At 39.0% G+C, this 20,312-nt stretch overlaps 1 protein-coding gene across 3 annotated transcripts in view; it reads left to right on the top strand.

Annotated features, from left to right (window-relative positions):
* Positions 1 to 18,290, top strand: part of nrg2a (neuregulin 2a) — a 99,892-nt gene extending 81,602 nt beyond the window's left edge. For 2 of the 3 annotated variants that reach the window (XM_063011619.1, XM_063011621.1), the window contains exons 5-10: positions 3,568 to 3,644; positions 12,084 to 12,186; positions 13,255 to 13,390; positions 13,489 to 13,616; positions 14,459 to 14,683; positions 16,415 to 18,290. In XM_063011619.1, coding sequence (XP_062867689.1) covers positions 3,568 to 3,644; positions 12,084 to 12,186; positions 13,255 to 13,390; positions 13,489 to 13,616; positions 14,459 to 14,683; positions 16,415 to 17,066 — 1,321 coding nt within the window. In that variant the 3' untranslated portion in view covers positions 17,067 to 18,290. The remainder of the gene's footprint in view (positions 1 to 3,567; positions 3,645 to 12,083; positions 12,187 to 13,254; positions 13,391 to 13,488; positions 13,617 to 14,458; positions 14,684 to 16,414) is intronic. The other variant, XM_063011620.1, reaches the window with a different exon arrangement.
* The last annotated feature ends 2,022 nt before the right edge of the window (positions 18,291 to 20,312 follow it).

Below are 20,312 nucleotides of genomic sequence, written 5' to 3'. Positions count from 1 at the left end.
CTGCACTTGAGCTTGTTTAGGACCCAGCAGGTGCAGATGTTGATAAGTGTGAATCTCTTTCTGATGTTATTGGCAAAGAGAAGCTGGGCCTCTCGTCCCACATTAACAGTCCTCGTTTATTGTGCTGGGGGACAGCATCAGACTTCAAAATGCCATGTCATGCCGGTTTAAAGCTGGTGCAAATATTTACCAAAAGCAGAGGCCTCTAAATAGGGCTGTTGCTTACATTTCCATTTTAGTGGATAAAAAAGATGCTTTTGGATGAAAAGAATCTAAGGTCAGCAAGCAGCAGCACAGAGTGAGAATACAAATCAAGCTTACTTTCTTTGATTGAGATATACTCTCATATTAACTGCCCATCCTATTAGAAATACACTGCATTTAGAATAGCATTCATGCTGCAAAATTCCCATTTATTAAATCCCAAATGTATTAGATTTCATGATCATGGAACCAGATTAGAGAATCAACATAACTGTTTATAGTATGTAGGCCGGGTTCATGTATTTATGCCATTTTTGTCACATTCTGACCATTACTTTTTGCAATTTACAGCAGAAATGAAGATTTATCAGATCAGGCAATGGTTACCAATATTCAATGGTCCGGTTTTAGTGAGACTCTGCCCACAGTCAGATTCTTGTTTTTAGCTGGCAGCACTAAAACCCAATGTGCTCTTGTCACTGACACATTTCAAAATCTTGTGGAAAGCCTTCCCAAAAAGTAAAGCCTGTTATACCTGCAAAAAGTGGGGGGATTCCAGTTGTCCGCCCATGGTTGTGAAATGGGAGGGAGGAGGCTGAACGTTTTCAGTCTCAGACCCCTAGCTGTTTCACGAGTGCACCTGCTGATATTTTGAGCCTGTCTGAATGTGTGGGCTGTTCTCGCTGCAAGAATCGTGCTCAGCACGCAAGAGTTGAGGACACGGCTGCAACAGCCATTCAATAAGCTGTGTACAAATTGAAGGCAGCAATAACTCAATTGCTGCAGTTAATTCACTCATGGCAGAGTCACGGGCCCAGAAAAGTCAGATAATGCAGTCAAGCCCTGCAGGGAATTGTTGCCCTAAAGCCATCTCATTCAATATAGCCCGGGCTTCTGTAGGTATTACTCACCAGCCAAACAAGTCCAGCAGACAGCCGGCCTCATATTTATGCCCTGGCTCTTTCACTTTAAAATATAAAGTTCCACGTCCACAGAGAAAAGCAGGGGGTAACGGATGATCCCGGCTGTAATTATTTGCCGCTGTGAAGGTGGAGAGGTGTATTTCATGGTGTGGCATGTTGCGCATGCCACATATGGACAGTGTTGTCACACTGTGTGGTGATAAGCCGAGGACAGAAGCCAGCAAGGAAGAAGATGTATGGTCCAGTACACTGAAATATATTACACGACCTGTCTGATCTAAATGGGGCCTCTTTTCTGTATCATCTCCTTTAAATCACTGCTAAGCTTGTCAGTTACCAAGCAAACAGCACCAAGTATAATGCCATCATTACAATGTATGCCAAGTGTAATTCACTGTATCAGATTCAGTTATTATTGATGCCTAATATTATTAATGTAATGTGTCTGGTTCTTTTTTTATATTATTATTATGGTAAAGCCTTACAATTCTGCCAAGGTGGTACACTTCCCACAGTCCTAGTGAGACCCACCCATTAGAGATCTGCTTTGGTTCACATGTCCATACAGCATCACCAGCATAAACAAATGCCCATACTGTATCACAGATGTAAACAGATGTCTGTGCAATATCACTAAAGAGAACAGTCTGCACAATATTACGAGTTTGGACAGATGTCTATTTTAGATGAACACTATAAATACATTTTGGTTTGATAAGGTTAAATTCTATATTCTTATTGTTATATTAATATCTGTAACAGCACATATTTTTGACCAAAGAAAGACCACTGAAAAAGTGTGTAGTTACTTTCCACTTCCACACTATGCTTAATGTTTGTTTATTGGAATTTTAACGTCGTGTTTTACACTTTGGTTACATTAATGACAGGAACGGTAGTTACTCATTACACACAAGGTTCATCAGTTCACAAGGTTATATGGAACACAGTCCTGGACAATTTAGTATCTCCAATTCACCTCACTTGCATGTCTTCGGACTGTGGGAGGAAACCGGAGCGCCCGGAGGACACCCATGCAGACACGGGGAGAACATGCAAACTCCACACAGAAAGGACCCGGACCGCCCCGCCTGGGGATCGAACCCAGGACCTTCTTGCTGTGAGGCGAGCCACCGTGCCGCCCCCAACACTATGCTTAATGTAGTGGTAATGTCTGGACTTAGGATGTTTAACAACTTAATTAGCTTAAAACAGTGATTGTTGTGCATTCATAAAATCTCTGACCACGAAATTCCTAATTGTTAGTGAGTCTTGTTAGTGACTATTTATGTTATGAAAAAAACATGACAGTGTAGGGTAGTATTATAGATTCTGCACTGTTACAGTTGCCTTAATGTATTGCCTACTACATTTCCCAGACTCTCTTGAAATAATTTGTTTACCCTTCACAAGATGGTGATAACCATGAATGCAATGGCGAGGTTTGTAAAATGGTTTGTAAAGGAGAAATGGCATCCAATGGATCCAACAAAAAGAGTTGAAATTGTAAAGATATTTAGCTGCCATCTTGATCTCGGCTAGATCTCTTAGCTAAATTACCTAAATCTTGTCACCTCCATCACTGAATAAAGCAGAAAAATTGTGGCGACACAGAGGCAAAAACTGACTCGTCAAAATATGAGGATGAGTGCTGCGGCCTTTAGACTTAATATCACTGTCAAGAGAGACTGGCATGCTAGAATCGGAGCAAACGGTAACCAAACGTACTGCCAAATCTGGCTAGCATAGAAATAGAGCATTTTGCAATTTCACCTTGCCATGTTTGGTGAGGAAAATAGTTTGAGCTATAAGAGTGCATGACCTCTAGCTCTCTCAGTCATGTACCTGTTACTTTAAACATGTCTGCAGTGTTGATAGGAAGTCATAACATCCCTTAAATTCCCTTTAAGAAGTCAGATTCTCCCTTTTTGAGTGTAAAGACCACTGCCATAAACAGCCTTGCACTCAATATTAACAACTCATGTTCTTAATGTACCAGGTCATGACATGGCTATAGAGCATGTTCAGTTTTTAGCACCTTATAAATAGTCTTTGCATGTGGTTTACATTTGCCATGTCTCATCTGACTCCTGAGAGTGTTGGGCCATTTGTAATAGGGCCATGTGGGAGCAAGCTACACGGTAAGAACATCTCTAGCCTTCTGAGGTAGAATAAGCACTGTGAAAACATCAACCCATTATACACTGATGAAGAGTGATTTGTAAGCTGTACTAGCCTTAATAGCATAATTATCTATCAAAATTAAAAAAAAGAACTGACATTGGCTCATATCAATACAAATAAACTTTTTGTTAACACTTGGACATTCTGTTTTGAATTTCCATTTAAGTAGCTTGTGCGTGCAGAAGAGTAAGTGGGAGCAAGCAGATGAGGGCTAGAATGCATAATATGTATGTGTTTTTGTCATCTTGTCCCGCAGATGTCCGAGCGGATACTTCGGCCCACGGTGCTTGCAGCCAGAGCCTCTGCGGCTGCTCATGCCCAAACCTAGTGAAAGTATGTTCACTTATAAAGAACAGCTTTCTTAGAGGAATGGTGTCCCGCTGTCACCACTGCCATGTCTCTGCAGTGTCCCAGTGGTGCTGACAGTGGGATGCTTCTGCCTCGGCTGTTCATTGTGCTGCTATTATTCTAATTTGATGTTTTCTCTGCTTTTCTCTTCCTTTTCTCTCTTTTTTGCCCCTCTTTCTGTTGCATTTCCCCTCTCTTTGTGTTCTTCTGTCTGCTCCCTTCTTCTTTGTGGTTTTGTTTTCCTCCATCAGGTGTCCAAATGACTTTACTGGCGACCGCTGTCAAACCTACGTTATGGCCAGTTTCTACCGTATGTCCATTTCTTCTTCTGTCTGTCAGTGCTGCATGCTGGAGCTGCTGATGTGTAATGAGCTCCTTGTTGCTCTCTAATGGTGGATGTTTTTCATTCCATTATCCCATTTAGTGACTGAGTTACCCTTTATGCATGGTTTCTAGTATGACTGCATGTAACAACGAATCGCATACGTTAGTGATAAACCATTATTTTATGCATCTTATTGGTGTACTGTGTGCAGTTCTGGATAACAAAATGTGTAACAAATAAATTGCATAATCTATCATTACATTTAAACCAATAACAAGTACTTACTAACCACAAATCTGTGCAGTTTTTAACTTTAAAATAAAAACTAATGTTAAAAACATTAATAAAATAAATAAGTCAACACCTAATAAATTAATACAAATACTACACTTATTCATTTAAACAGTGAATGTGTTTGCATTAACTCAGCAATGCATTTTGATATTAACAATAGCCCATTAACACTGAACAGCAATTCAGATTTAGATGCCACCCACCAAAGGTGCCCAGCAAAAACAGTGTGGAATTACCCTTGAAGTATAAAAAGTATTCATGGTAAATCTGCATGACTGGAATCCACTTCTCACATGTATAATCATGTCCTGTTGTCCCACCTTCATCTCTTTCACACTTGAACAATAGACGAAAGTAGTCCAATTAGTTTCAGCAAACATGTCAGCGTTGTTACAGTCATGCTATACACATTCAAAACATCACAAAAAAGTATCTAATTGGTATCAATTAGTCTAGAACTGTAATCAACTTTCTCCCTCCCAACAAGCACAACATGCGTATTGAATGTTGGATGGATTTAATAATTACAAAGCATTGTCCTCTCGTGAAAATCAACTTTATTAGTTAAATTACACACAATAACTGGATACAGTCAATTTTATTTGCCCAGATAGCTAAAACTATCTTTTAGGGGAGGATCCCACAGGAAAGGATCTTCACCTACCTTCTTATTCCTAAGGTTCCTAGACCCTCCTAGTTACAGCCAGGAAATAAATAGCATCTCTTCCCTGAGGTAACATTTGTTTAAGCCATTTACTTATACGCATCCCACCTCACATGTCCATCAACTGCAGAATTAGGCTCAAAATAAGGCGGGGCTGAGGTTTGACAGTTTGCAGCCCCAGGATATTGGCGCCTACGCACAGAACCATTGCTTTGTGCTCTCATCAGTGTTGCTATGTTGGCACTGTTTACCTTTCAACATGACCCCTGTGTTAACACATGTTTATTTGCGAGAGGGCAGCCGATAAATCATGCCAGGATGGATGTAAACAAAACCCTCAGAGAATCAGCAGCTAACAGAACTGTACCTGCCCGAAAACAGATTTCCTCTCTAAATAAAAGAATAAAAGGGGTATAATTTATGGGATGACGCTAAGAGGGCACTCGAAATGCCACACAGCGAAGAGTATAATTTGACACAGAGCCTATTAACGTGTCATGTTATGTCCTGACGTGGGATTTATACCTGCAGAATGGTTACCTTTGTTCAAGTTACTTATCAAGTCTTTGCACGTTAGTTTTTGTTACTTCTTGCTCTTGTCAAAAGCCAGGTTTTTTATTACGTACTGAAAAGAAGTTGCTTGCACCAGGCGTGATAACCACACACAGAGCTTAAACAATACAGACACCTTTACTGGCAAAAGTGGTCAGTGGCTTTAAAATTACCAATGGTTCTCTCAAATGCAAACACAGGCAGTGGGTACACTTTCTAGCAATATGGGCAAAGATAAATATCTTTCTTATTAAATTGAATATAAACAGCCATGATATTAATTCAAATAAAAAAAGAGCTCCACTGTATATGAAAGCTTTTTTGCTAGATGAATCTGAGAACCTTTTTTCAAACTGCATTCTCTGGCCATGCATCCCGGACCTTTACACTTGCCCAGACAGTAAGAACAAAACGTCAGGGCTGTGTGAAAGTACTGAGATGAACATGTAGGAGCTGAAAAGGAGTTAAAGCTGGTCCAAACATCACCGGCATCAAACATCTTTACATTTGCTTATCTATTTAGCAGATGTTTTTACAAAACTAAGTGTGTAAACTAAGAGTCTTACAAAACTAAGTGTGTAAACTAAGAGTCTTACAAAACTAAGTGTGTTATGCTAGATTTCACTGAGGCAGTTTACTACAGAGCAAACCTCAATCCTTTGCTTAGATTTCGAAAAGGTGCCAAGCACCTTGCCTGCAAGTTGAATAAATGATGTGACACAGCAGTGATGTAAAACCATGTAGAAATAATGATAATCCTAAACTTTTTAATGCTACATAATTGTAATATAGTACCTCAGCTAGCCCAAACCACACAAACCTGCAGAGATTATAAAACATGTAACGGCAAAAGTACCTTAACTAGCTAAATTTACAACAACAAAAAAAGTAAAACAAACCTCTGTGATTTAGACTCCTTCTTAAAGTTTCCAGAGAGCTGAATGTTATAATAAGTAACCCATATTGGGGTGGCTGGATTAACTCCTGTAATTTATTCTATCCTAGACTGTGACCGAGAATAGATTCACCATTAATAGTTTACAATAATACAACATTAATACCGTTTGCTTATAAATCTGCACAGTATCACCATAACTAGTAAGGGCATTATCAAGCACTTGCTTTAAATACTAGACAATAACCTGTATTTACTCAAAGATAACTAAACCAGATACAACCTAACCTTTTTTAAAAGTGATTTTTGTGTTAATAACTATTTGCAATGTCATGCCTCCATTAATAAATGATGGCTGCTTATTGGTTGCAACTTGTTGCCCATCCACACTTATATAAGGGGTGGTAACATTTTGCCTAGGATGTCAGTTTGTACAGGAATGGCAATAGTACCTAACATACTCAACAATTAACAAAGAGTGTTTTTGGACCACATGATCTTTTGTACACTTTATTTTTCTATGGATAACAATTTGATGAAATAACATTTTTACCCATCTATCCACACTTAATCACCATGATGACAAGTGAAAACATGTTTAGAACTTATTTTTTTTAATTAATCACAAATAAAAAAAAACATCCAGATTGTGCATCCTGTTTGTCCCTAAAAATGTGACAGCTCATAAAGGACTAATGAAGAACTCATAAAGCTTATAAAGAACATGGCACTGCACATCACCTGGTTAATACCATCACTACAATGAAACATGGTGGTGGAAACATCATGCTATAGGGGTGCTTCTCAGTGCCAGGAACAAGGAGACTGGTAAGAATCTAGAGACAGATGAATGCAACAAACATCCTTTTAAAAATCTTCTTCAAAACACACAAACTCAGATTGCAGCAACAGTTTACCTTTTAACAAAACAGCACCCCGAAGCCAGAACAATATTGGAGTGATTTCAGGACAAGTCTCTTGCGTAACCTAGCCAAAGCCCAGACTTGAAGATCTGTGGAGGCATCGGAAGTTTCCAGATGTTAAGTACACTGACACTAGCCATTCCAACTGACAAAACTTGAGATGATCTGCCATGAAGAATGGGATAAACTACACAAATCCAGATGTGTAAAGCTTGTAGAGACGAATCCAAAAGGACCTGCAGCATTAATTGCTTTTAGAGGGGCTTCTACAAATTACTGAAAAAGTGGTCTAAATACTGTGGTTAATAAGAGATTTCAGTTTTCACTTCGTCATTATAAACAATTAAGTGTAAATTGATGTGTAAAAGAATCCACAACACAAAGTGTGCAAAATGGGGGTCTGAATACTTTCTAAATCCACTGCATGTAATCCCAAAATATATTAGCCTGAGTTTCATGTACATGTATGGCACATTTAAAAGTGTGCTCCGGAAAGTAAGGTAAGGTAATTTGATTTTTAAAACCAAATCAAATTTATGGTAATGTATGCTTCATTTGTGGAATCCTCTTGCACTTGCATACAATTTAATTGCTGGTATTAATACAACATTAACCCTAACGTAATGTGTCTTGAAAAAGAATTCAGTCCCTTATTTATGTTTACTGTCTCGGACTGCACATTTGAAATAAGTAAGGGTGGTCTTTCTATTGCTGATCTACAAAACTGCGTTCATTGGGTCAAATTAAAAGAAAAAGGCCAAATATTTAAAATGTAAAATTTAACAAAATAATAAAATAAAATAAAATAATAAAATAACAACGCAGAAAGGGTCAGATAGGGTTTCTCCTCACTTTTGCTGCAACAGTGACTCCTGCTGTCCGGTCTAGACATAGGGCACAATGCAGCTCCTCCTTGGCCAGCTTGGCAGTTGGTGAAAGTGGGAGAAAAACCATGATAGGGATCAGTAATACATTTAGAGAAAGGGTAAAGAACGACTACTGTGACACCAATCTGACAAGACATTGGCACATCAGTCCGGTAACACCAACCCTACTGTAAAATATGGTGGTTGTGGTTTTATGTAGTTTAATTAGTGACTAAGATATAATTTTCTTGATTTGAATGGTCATTTTTGAGAAGTGTATGATTTAAAATTAGTTTTGACTGATACAATCTTAATGGAAAACTTTTTCAAGACACTGTAGTCAATTCGTAAAACAACAAATAAATCTAACAGTGACCTCCTTATAAATAACACATGTTGTTAAAACAACTTATAAAACTAACCAGACTGCATTTAAAATGTTTAACTTACTCCGAAGGATAATTGCTAAACCCAGCTACAAGACTGAGTGTATATGACGATGATCATAATTCCTTCTTTAGCCCTATTTCCTACCTGTTAATCTAGAAACACATTCTAGCCTATAGGGCAGCATGTGGCATGCTTGCCTGCCCCAGCATGCTCTAACAGCTCGCTGTTGACATAACACTCCTGCGCTTATGAGCACACTCAGCTGCAACATTGTTCCTCTCCTTCTGCCTGACTCACGCTTCTAATGGCTTCTCACGCCACTCATGCAATGCTCATGTGTGCCTTCCTATGTTGGAATATCTGTCTCTAAAACTTTGTTCTGTTGTGTTTTTTTCACTCTACCTATCACCTTCCTGTCATGGCAGAGTCTCTTGGGATTGAATTTATGGGTATGGACCGTTTCTTCCTCTTGGTTTCTTTTTTAAGTGTGGATCCGACTGCATTTGCTATGCCCCCATCACCACCGGTGGTCTGTAAAGCAATTTAAACAGCTTTATTAATAAACTGATCTGTCCGTCAGCACCTGCTCTGTAGAATATAAGTCTTCTTTTTCATTGCTAGGTTGTGAATCGTGATCTGCAGCCCTTGTGTAGTAGGGGGAGGTGTGAAAAACGAAGCTCTTTCCTGCCTTCATCTAAAAATCTAAAAAGTCCTATACCTTAGGGAAAAATGCATTCTGAATTGTCATTTTTTACCAAAAAATTTAATAGTATTTTTCTATCAATGCTAGGGATGTAACGATGCACCACAATACAGTTAATAACCGATTCAAAAATTCCACGATTCAAATCGATCTGACATGTAAAATGAATCAATTTTCACTTTAAACAGCAGAGTGCTATACACCTTGTCTGCTTGACGTCACTGGCGCTATACGCCTGGTTGCCAAATTCGGGGTTTTTCAGCCAAATTGGGCTTAATTCAAAATTGTTTTGCATAGTTTGTACCTACCTCAGAAAAAATTTTTTTAAGAGGAATAATAAAAGGAAACTTTGTCATAATTTGTCTTCAATTTCAGTAAAAAAAAAACGCGAATCGTATCGTGAACTCAGTATCGTGAACCCAGTATCGTGAATCGCATCACAATGATAGAGTGTATCGTTACATCCATAATTAATGCCCAATGTGGTCTCTAAAAACTTTTTAAGTTTTTTAAACGCAACAAAAACACTTCAAAAATGTTCGTCATCTGAAGAAAGGTACACTTTCCTGCCTGCACTTGCTGACTCTCTTTTCACTGAGGTTAGCATGACACAGGATATTTGCGTACCTTGAGCCTTCTATTTACCTTTTAGTAAATGCTGTAAGTACATAACTTCAAGTTAATTACTTTGTATAAGAGCACTAAAAGTGCAGTTATGTTCCAGCCGGCGAGTTTAGACCCAAGTTGTGTCACCTGCTCGTCACCCCGCTCACGCACATGCCGTCATCAAAGATCCAAGTTAGATTATGCTATTAGTCAGCATCCTCTTAAAAAGTTCAACTTGTTTAACAAATACGAGATCAAATCCTGCTGGATGAGTGATGTCTCAATCCTCCACTGTTTTGATGTGGGAACTTGATGTTTAGAGGGCACAGGGCACACATGTATTGCTTAGATATTATAAAGTTGTTAATAAAAACTAAAAGAGGGCTGCAGATTATTGCATATTCTACTTGGGGGGAAATGTAGGACTTTTTTAATATGTGAACTCTTTTTTGCTCAACCTTGTTTCTCATTTTTGCTTCTAACTTCCTCCAACACTCTCTGCCTTTTATCTGTGTCCTCCAGAGTCTCTTGTTGTTCTCTACCCTATTATATTTGTGTCCGAGTTCCTTTTCTCAGTTCTTTACCCATACTCTGAGATTCATACTACTATCTTATATTTCAGTCAAATATTGGACACCATCTGTATTTGTTTTGCTGTGCCTGTCTTTTTTTTTTTTATTTACTTTCCTATCTGCTGTCCCAGATAGCATGCCAGACTACATTAGCACTCTGGTTAAGTTGTTTACATGAGCCTGTTTTCTTTTATAAAAAGCCACCTGTTTCCCTTGTAAATGGCCCCTTTAAGGCTGTGTGTGAACTCCTGCCCAGTTTTAAACAACACAAAGCCGGCTGGTTCTGCTCTGTGGTCCACTCTGTAGCATGGATGATATGGATGATATAGCACCAGTGTCATGATATCTATATTAGCCAGCTTATTGTCTGCTGTTTTTCCAATCAGCTACCTAAAAAAGTTCTGATGACATTAGTGACATTAACTAAATTGAATTTCCAAGGGAAACAAAAGGCTGAAATGTATCATGTGGTTCATCCTGAAGTGATTATTACTCTGCCTTACTCCAGTCAAAGCCCACACTATCTACAGTGAGAACTTTAAAAGGTTCCTCTGTAGGATTGTATAAAGCTAAACTTGTGAATGTACGTAGCCTAGCCAACAATACAATATCAAAGTTTTAAATGTAGCTGAAATTGATTGAATCCTAAATTAGCCTTGTTGACTGCGTTTTACTCTTGTAACATTAGTCATGAGGCAATGAATTACATTAAATTTACCACATCAGCACTGTGCTGCCTGCTACGGATTACAAAAATCCTTCTGTGTGATGTGAAATTACTCGGTAAATAAGACAATCTTAGGACTTTACATTTACAATAACAATAGTGCAGCAAATCTCTATAAATAGTGTGTATATCAGTTGTTCAAATTGATGAATATTGAATTGACCCTACTCTTTCACTTCAGGATGGACAATATTGTTTTTAAACTGTGCTTACAATTCAGCATGCATTCAGGACAGTTCATGTTTGTTTGTTTTCAATAGTATTAAAATGTATAATTAATGTATAATTAACCTTGCACTTAATGGCCCAACATGCAGCTCTGATTCTATTAATTATTCTGTGTTAAGCCAGCCAGATTTGCACAGTCATCTGTATTTTATTGGTGGTTTATTCCCATTGGGGTCGCAGCATAAAGATGGTTGTGTTATGAATGAATTTCATAAATGGCTGAAACACAATGCCCTCCAGTGGACAGAATTGTCTATGGAATCAGAGGCAGGTTCATCTGAGCCTGCAGGGATTTCCTTAAGCGCAACTTGATCCATCCATCATAATCATGCCCTGAAAGGCTCATCCAAGCATTTTCAGCTGCTGAGCTAGCCTATTAGAGAGAAATAAAAAGCTACTGCATGTTCCATATTTGTAATTAACAGCCATCCTTTTATAACTAATAAATGTGAAGACTGCTGCTCTGTTGCAGAATCAAAATCATACTCTAGTTCATATTTAATGCACACATAAAGTGCACACTCAACCTGAGGCTTCCCCTATAGCTGCAGGAAACGTTTCGTATACGAGCACGTTTATGTTTCGGATCTGATCGACCTGATGAGCTAAAAGCATAGGTTTGGTTTGATCAGGTTCGCTTGCTTATGTTGTTTGTTTTTGTGTTACTGAAAATGTACAGAGGCAGAAGAGCTCTATCAGAAGAGAGTCCTGACAATCACAGGCATCTGCGTGGCTCTGTTAATTGTGGGCATTGTGTGTGTTGTGGCCTACTGCAAAGCCAAGTGAGTACAGCACAGCACATTTTATTATTAGCCTTCCACATTTTTCCAAGGTGCTGGTGTCGGTCCAGGAGCCAGTAGCTACCGTCAAATCTGGAGCCTATCCCAGCTTTTCAATGGGCGCAAGGCACACAGTAACACCCTGGACAGGGTGCCAGTCCATCGCAGAACTATTTAACTATACAAAACTATTTATTATTACATAACACCTCAATGAAATAAAATGTATATGCTTATGCTAGTGTATTCACCCATGGTTTGTTGTTTTTTAGCAAAACACATTGTAGCCATCAGGTATTCGGATAAAATGTATAAATTACGAGGACAAATTTGTAATTTGTGCAATCTTTTATATGGTTCTCCCATACGTCTCTACAAATATTAAAACCCAAACCTCTAGCTGACTTGCATCATTTACGTCTCGTTTTAAACTTGCTGCAATGTGGGTGTTTTAGCTTTAGTATAATCCTCATAAATAAACACATCTGTTATCATTACTAGCCTTATAATGAGCATGTTTGTAGAATAAGCAATTTAGCTGGGGAAAATTTTAGCGTATGCTGGCATGCTGTAGATGCACCCAGCTGTGTAGATTGCATGACAAACTTTGCATGACGAAAACCACTGCCTTTCGAATACTCTTAATACTTTGTAAATCTATTATTTTTCTAAATGTAAGCATTTTTTAAAAGGCATTGCAAAAAGGCACACTGTAAAATGGGTGGGATGTTTTACCACCTCTTTATCTCAGTCAGGAGTATAATGTACATTATGATGTACAACCTGAGACTGAAATATAAAATGAATTTGAAGTCAGTACTTTATTAGTGAAACTTAAACACTGAACTGTAATGTGTAGAAAATAATTTTTCAGACAGTTTAGTAAATCAAAGCTAGGAAACCTTAAACCTCCTAGCTTGTTATTATTCTTTTTACTCTGCGTTTGACACTGTCCGATTCTTAAAAAACGTTCACTGGTTTCCTGCATCAGCACCAGCATCATGTTAAAGTGTGTAATGATGAATGTAAACCTTGGTTAGTTCCTGAAACAGTGACGCTGCCTCACTATAGCCTTCCCACTAGGAAACAGAGGAAGAAGATGCACAATCACGTGAGACAGAACATGTGTCTGGATCATCCAAACCGCAGCCTGGCTAACGGGCCAAACCACCCGGGTCCTGGCCCTGAGGAGATCCCAATGGTTGATGTAGGTCTTGTATACATACACATGTCTTTTGTAAATAAGTCTAGAAATATGTGTCTGAGTCAAATGGTGTTTTAAGTCTCTCTCTTTGTCTGTTACAGTATATCTCAAAGAACATCCCAGCAACTGAAAGAGTTATGAGAAGCGGAGCGGAGGCATCATTTGCCGGCAGCCGCCACTCTTCCAGATCCCACAACTCCTCCACCCGAGCCCACTCCTCCACACAAAGGTAAAGCCATCATATCTGGGATTGTGTTTTTGCTTACTAGGCTGTAATGGATCTGTTATATTAATTTGTATAATTTATAATGTTTTATATCTTATCATTCTAAAACAAAATAATTAAAAACACAATAATGTGCACACCCAGTAATTTATCTACTGTTGATAATAGATTAAATATCCAGCCAGTGGTTTGATATGGACAGAATGCCAATCCATTGTGGGACCTCGGCCCACCCCCCATCCCCAGACACGGCCAAACATTTCTGTGTAAATGCCGACTGGCTGATAGCACCACTGGGTATTCGACTGGGTAGTGTAATTAACAGCTGTGACATCTGAGAGCTCTGCTAGAGTAATTCATATTATTAATCAGTGCTCAAGTGGTGCAGTGGTCTATAATGCTAGTCCACCACTGCCGAAATCTGGGTTCAAATCTTAATGGTGCTATCGGCTTGTAGGGCATTTACACAGACATGACTGGCTACGTCTGAGGAGTGGAGTGGCCGAATCACTAAGATGAATTGCCGTCCTGTCCAGTGAATTCCTGCCTCTGGCCAGGCAGTTGATTAAAATATACTGAAATGATTCAAATATCATTAATCAAATGACCACATCGGCTTGTGAGAATCTACAGAAGATATATTTTCAGTTACCGTGATTGCAAATTGAATTCTCCATACCTTTATGCATTTAATCATTTTAAATATATTACTAAAGCAAATAAAATCATTATAAATAGTATAGTGTAAAACCCCTCTTTCCACAAGCTCTAAAATTCTTTTAACAATCAGTATTAATGTAATGCCCTAACATTCTCAGTTTTGTCTCTCTTGCTTTACACGTCAGACATGACGAGAGGACGTGGAGTATGGAGCGGACAGACAGCGTGCTTTCAGATTGTCCTTCAGGCATACTCTCATCCTCTGTGGGCACCAGTAAGTGCAGCAGTCCAGCATGCATGGAGGCAAGAGCACGGCGTGCCGCTCACTATGGCTACCCCGAGCCCCGCCGGCTGCCATTGCGCTATGGAGACTCCTTCGATTCTCTCGGAGACTCACCACACAGTGAAAGGTGCGCAGCGACTTTGCAGATCTGACACACCTTTAAGTGCGCTCTTTATGACCGTACCAAGCTAAAACACACACTGATGAGAAATAAGCTTTACTGCTTATAAGTACTAACTCAAAGCGTGAGTTTCTGAAGGCCAGCTCAGTCAGAAGCTTAGTGAGGGAGGACAGGTCAGGCTGAGCCCAGCTGCTCCATATACACAGTAATTGTAATTTGGCAATCAAAGCTAGCCCACGGCCAGCTGTATTTACAGTCATCTCTCGCCTGCTCGCCACCCCCGCTGTCGAGCACCAGCCAAAACAGGAAGATTTATACCGTAAGGGGTTCATTAAGTCAACAAGAGCTGAACAACACGTTTTCTCTGGGGGTTCTGCAGGTCTCTTGTGTATTTTTCTCCTTCTTACATTGCTTTCTGCCCCCAGGCCGTCTTTACTTCTGTAATAGTTCAAGCCATTGTAATTGTGTCTGTGTAAACGGATCTGTCCTTTTCCTCAGAATTCTCTTTACCTTTGCTATGTGATAAGACCATTCAAGAAAAATGTGATGCCTGCCACATGCCTGCTGCAATGCCTGGAAGGAATCTCTCCTTTAAATGAATGGTTCAAGGAAATAAAAGATTTATAAAATGTTCTACTCCAAATGTTTTCAATTAACTTGAATATATTTGGCACCTGATATCTGCTTCTACAAAACTAGCTACAAAACTAATGTACTTAACAAATAATAGTAGTCAATCATACTCCAAAATCCTTCAATACATGCCCACACAGATGCCTTAGGCAAGTTTTAGCTAATATAATGCTTATTTGGTTTAAGAGTAATATATTAATACATTAAAACAAAACAGCACCAACTTTGAGTTGGTTGAAACCCACTTTGAGTTTAACAAATCAAACCTTATGGTTAAGAGTAATATTGGAACTTGAAAAGAACCAATCCTATTAACAGTAAGGCTGTTGTAAAAATGCTCAGGCTCACAAGAATGAAGGAGGCAATGTCATAGCCCAGTAGTTTCACTACCTGTGTCATTGTGGTTGACATTGAGTGCCAGCCTCTATAATTTAGAATCATGAGGAGATAACAGAGACATTTACAAGGACCACCACAAAACGCCTATGCTTGCTAGTCCTTGTATTTAGGGTGCACAATAGTATTTGTGTTTTAAATATGTGCCGTATGTTGACACTAAACAGAAAAAAAGAGGTCGGGTTCTGGATGCTTTAACTTTGATGTTCAATTCATTAAGATGGACAGTTTAAAAGAACGGGTTTGCTAAATTAAATTGAAATACTCATGACTAATGGTTGAAGACTGTATTGAAACTGGCAAGTCTGGTAAGCATGTGTGGTGGGAGGGCATTCACATCTGTATGCATGCTGTGGTTACATAAAACCACACTACAGTGGCTTATAGTGACAGTGTTATTTGTTGCAGTGCTTACATCTGTTCGCATTGGTTGTTAAGTCACTCAGCTGGCCTTTACGTTCACACTATGTTTCTTAGAGCTACGGTCAGGATTGAAGAACCTGTTTACACTGTGGAGTAACAAACATTGCATAAAATTAAACACTGCCTCAGAGTTTACAGCAATCAACAAACACACGCACAACGCTGAAAGCTCAAAAAACATCTGTTAGTGATGCTTGTGATTTTTGTTTCTGGGGCTCTTCACAAAAGAAAACATTTGACTGAATAATATGTTCCACGACCCTGTGCTCTGTCTCCCCGCTGTAGGTACGTGTCAGCCCTGACCACACCGGCGCGTTTGTCTCCGGCGGACTTCCATTACTCACTGCCCCCACAGGTGCCTACCTTCCAGATCACGTCTCCCAATGCCAGCCATGCCATGTCGCTGCCGCCGGCTACCCGCGCCCTCTACCCGCCCGAGGAGGATCAGCCGTTACTCCGCTGCTACCAGCTGCCTCTGCACGAGGCCCAGCGTCGTGAGCCCTACCAGCAGCAGATACAGCAGCAGCAGCGGTCACGCTCCTATCGTCAGGACAGCGTAGGCAGTCTGCCCTCTAGCCCGTATCGGCTGGCTCAGGACGACGATGAGTATGAGAGCACGCAGGAGTACCCACCCACGCTGGAGCAACCAAAGAAAAGCCATGGTCGCTGGCACAGATCCAGACTGAATGGGCACGTAGCACCGCGGGGATATCGGCCGCCCCGGGACTTGGGCTCGCGCAGCTGCCTTTCGGATAGTGAATCGGAGGGAGAGGAAGGCGAGCGCACACCCTTTCTCAGCATGCAGAACATGAACTCACCCGAGCCCTCAGCCATCTACAGGCCGACACCGGCCACACACAACACACGGACTTCCCACACACAGAACAGACACACGCAACAGCACGCACGCTCCAAACCGGACGGTGGTGCCCATTAGAGACACATGCCACCTACCCCCCTCTCCTTGCAAAATCTGTATACCTATAGACCTGCACCTATAAGAAATATTTTTTATTTTATATAACTAACAGATATTCTAAACAAATGAAATATTTATTTTCATTTTAGCAAAAAAGTTTACTAGTTAACAGCAAAGACTTTTTTATAGGGAAAATATTTATATGTACATTTTGATTTACAGCATAAAAGAAACGTGCCAATTTTTTCACAATTTAAAGAAATAGAATAATATTGTGGTGCCTTTTGCTGTTTGACGATGCCAGAGGGCCTGTGGAGGTTTTGTAGCCTTTCTTACAAGGACGCCTCATTTTTATACGCACTCTTTACGTTGTCTGTGTATGATTTTTAGTTTTCCTTTTTATTTTGTTCAGATTGTGTTCTTTGGAAGATAACATGACAGTTTGAGCATTTACATTGCCCCACTACCACATCATGCAATATAAGCTGTATGTTTACAAGAATACAATTCACATGGATGCTCAGTGATTATGTTGCTTTTTTTTTAACAGAAACTCAATGACACTTACAATTGGAACGTTTTGGTTTTTTTTTCAGTGAATAAGAGGGAATCGTGTTATGTGTGCATTCATAAGTATCCAGGTCTGGCGTACACCACCGCAAGGTGTAAGCAGATATAGGAAGCGGTCTAGCAAGCATGGTCTAGTTATCTAGGCTACAGAGTTCTCTGAAGTAAAAATGACATTTATTTTATTATTTTTTATTTTTGATACAAAAAATTAGATTGTTAACGTTGTTTAAGTGATGTTTTACCCTAACAAAACCGACTTACCATGAGCTACAAAACATAAAATAATAGGATACAGTCCTCTAGAAGTGCACACCAGTACTACACCATCACCAATCAGACACAGAGCTACAACCATGTAATCACAGATCTGCAAACAATGCTGAACAGTGGCCTCACTCCTGATTACTTTACCTAGCAAGCATGCTAATTAAATATTACAAAATATTAAAACACATTAAAAGAATTGAAAATGCATTATCAAATTCTATTCCTTATAAATCACAACAGCTACACAGTATTGTACCTTTTTTTTTTCTTTTCTTTTTTTTTTTTTAAATACAAAATAATCATTTTGTAGCTGGCTGGTATGGTCTGATACTTTAGAAACAGAAGGCACAAAAACGTGTAGTTACTGTTGAGCTCTACAGTCCATATATAAAAGGCAGAAACTCATCCTTTGGCTCTCTTGTTTGGTTTGTATGATGTGCAGTCCCCAAAATGCCCACCACCACTGTTTCAACCATTATTTTAATCCAGATTCTCCTCTCACCTCTCTCTACTCATGCAAACATCCTATCAGTGCTGCGAGTGACACAAAGTGAGTACATCACATGACTGTGCGAAGAGGCTTGTAAGAGAGCCATGTACTTTCATAATTGTGTAAGTGGTGAGGACCAAAACCAAAGATGGTAAATATAGACATGTTTTCAGGTTGTAATTTAAATTGGAACAGATGAAACATTGAACATGTTTGGTGTGCTTAAGGAAGTCCAAAATGTTATTAATAAGGCAGCCCTATCATAAGTCGAACACAAAAGAAAATACTGTTTTTAAATTGTAATGGAAATAAACTCTGGAGCTACACTCTGGAGTAAAGTAAGCACCAAAGATAATAAGGAGGTAACACAGTATAAGTATTAAGGATGTATTTATACTTTACATTGAGTATTTCCTAAAGACTTTTTAGTTCAACATCCTATATATGAAAACTGGGTCAAGTTTGGGATTTGAGGTTAATTTTATGCAACAGAAATTTTAGGCTTTTGGATGTTGTCCTCTCATATTATTTGGATTATTTGGATTGCAGTAATTTAGTGCCTTGTCTAGGGTTTATTCCTGCTTCAGACCGAATGTTTTTGAGTATGCTTCAGACCAACCATGAACCTGATTAGGAAAAAATGCAGTTAAAGAAGATAAATGAATTTTTTTTTTTGTCTTGTTTGCATTTTATTCCCCTTTCTTCCCAGTATTATTTTTTGCAATTCCTCTGATTACAATACGTCGGCTGTTTACACCAACTCTGCCCTGACTGAGGAGAACTGCAGACCATCACACCACGCACCCCATTCAACATGTAAACAGTCACCAACTGTTTTTTTCTCCTGCTATGAGTCTCACAGAGAGCTGAATCACATACAGAGAGACAAGCTATTCTGCTCTGTGATTTTCCCACCCCTTATGCAGGCACCTTAACCAGTCAGCAGAGGTTGCATTCTCAGCAACAAAAGGGGAACCCCATTAACTGTGATTAGACCACTGCCTCACCCCATAAATTAATATTTTTTAGAGTAAAAAAGTTTGTAGTTGTAAGGAATTGGTGTACGTTTGCCATGACTGGTTAGTACTGTGGCTAAAAACCCAACAGAACTGGGCAAAGTTAAAAAAAATGTAATAACAGCCACATAGTGTACAGTAAGTAGTGCACGGATGTAGATAACAGAATCCCACATGGGCTTCAGCCTGGGAGCATAAAAAAGAGTGTAAAATTGTGTATACATTGTAGCTCAAACAACTTTCAAAAATGTATTGTGTTATTTAAAATAAAGACGACAAACTATTTATATTCTATATTTACAATTTATCCAAAAAATAACCCTGTTTTCAACAGATGCAAGTCAACTTTCATACACCAATTTAGGTGTGTCAAAATTCTGGATGTAAACATTGGTTAGTAGATTGAAGATTTTTAGGTAACCATTAGCAAAAAACAAACCATCTAATCCAGTCCATAGCTAGTCTGTCTGGAATAATTATATACAGTCAACATGCTTAGTAACTACAAAGGTCATAAAATAGATTTGTGCTTAATTTGCTTAATCTGATGTTTAATAGACGGACATTTTTCAATGGACTATAAATATATATATTATTTTTTTTAATTATCCAAATTTTCTTACCTCTTTATCAACTTGGACAATTACACAAATAAAATAAGGCAAAAGTGTGTTGACCTTCAGAAATGAGAAATGGCTAGAAAACACAACTACATGCCTGAAAATGCCACTATCCATTTTAAGCCAATGGTTAGATGATTATTGTTTCCCCTACCTGGGAAGGGAAATGTATTTTGCCACACACTTGGCAGGAAGGTTTATAGTGACACGGAAGGAAGACAATTAAACATTTTGTATAGGATCATGGTTAGAGAACATTTTAGACTAAAAAAGATCAAGTCTTCACATCTACAATTAGAGA

This window comes from Trichomycterus rosablanca, chromosome 16 (assembly GCF_030014385.1).
Source record: "Trichomycterus rosablanca isolate fTriRos1 chromosome 16, fTriRos1.hap1, whole genome shotgun sequence".
NCBI classification, from domain to species: Eukaryota; Metazoa; Chordata; class Actinopteri; order Siluriformes; family Trichomycteridae; genus Trichomycterus; species Trichomycterus rosablanca.
The sequence above is the reverse complement of the archived record's forward strand: the minus strand, read 5'-3'. Positions and strand labels throughout refer to the sequence as shown.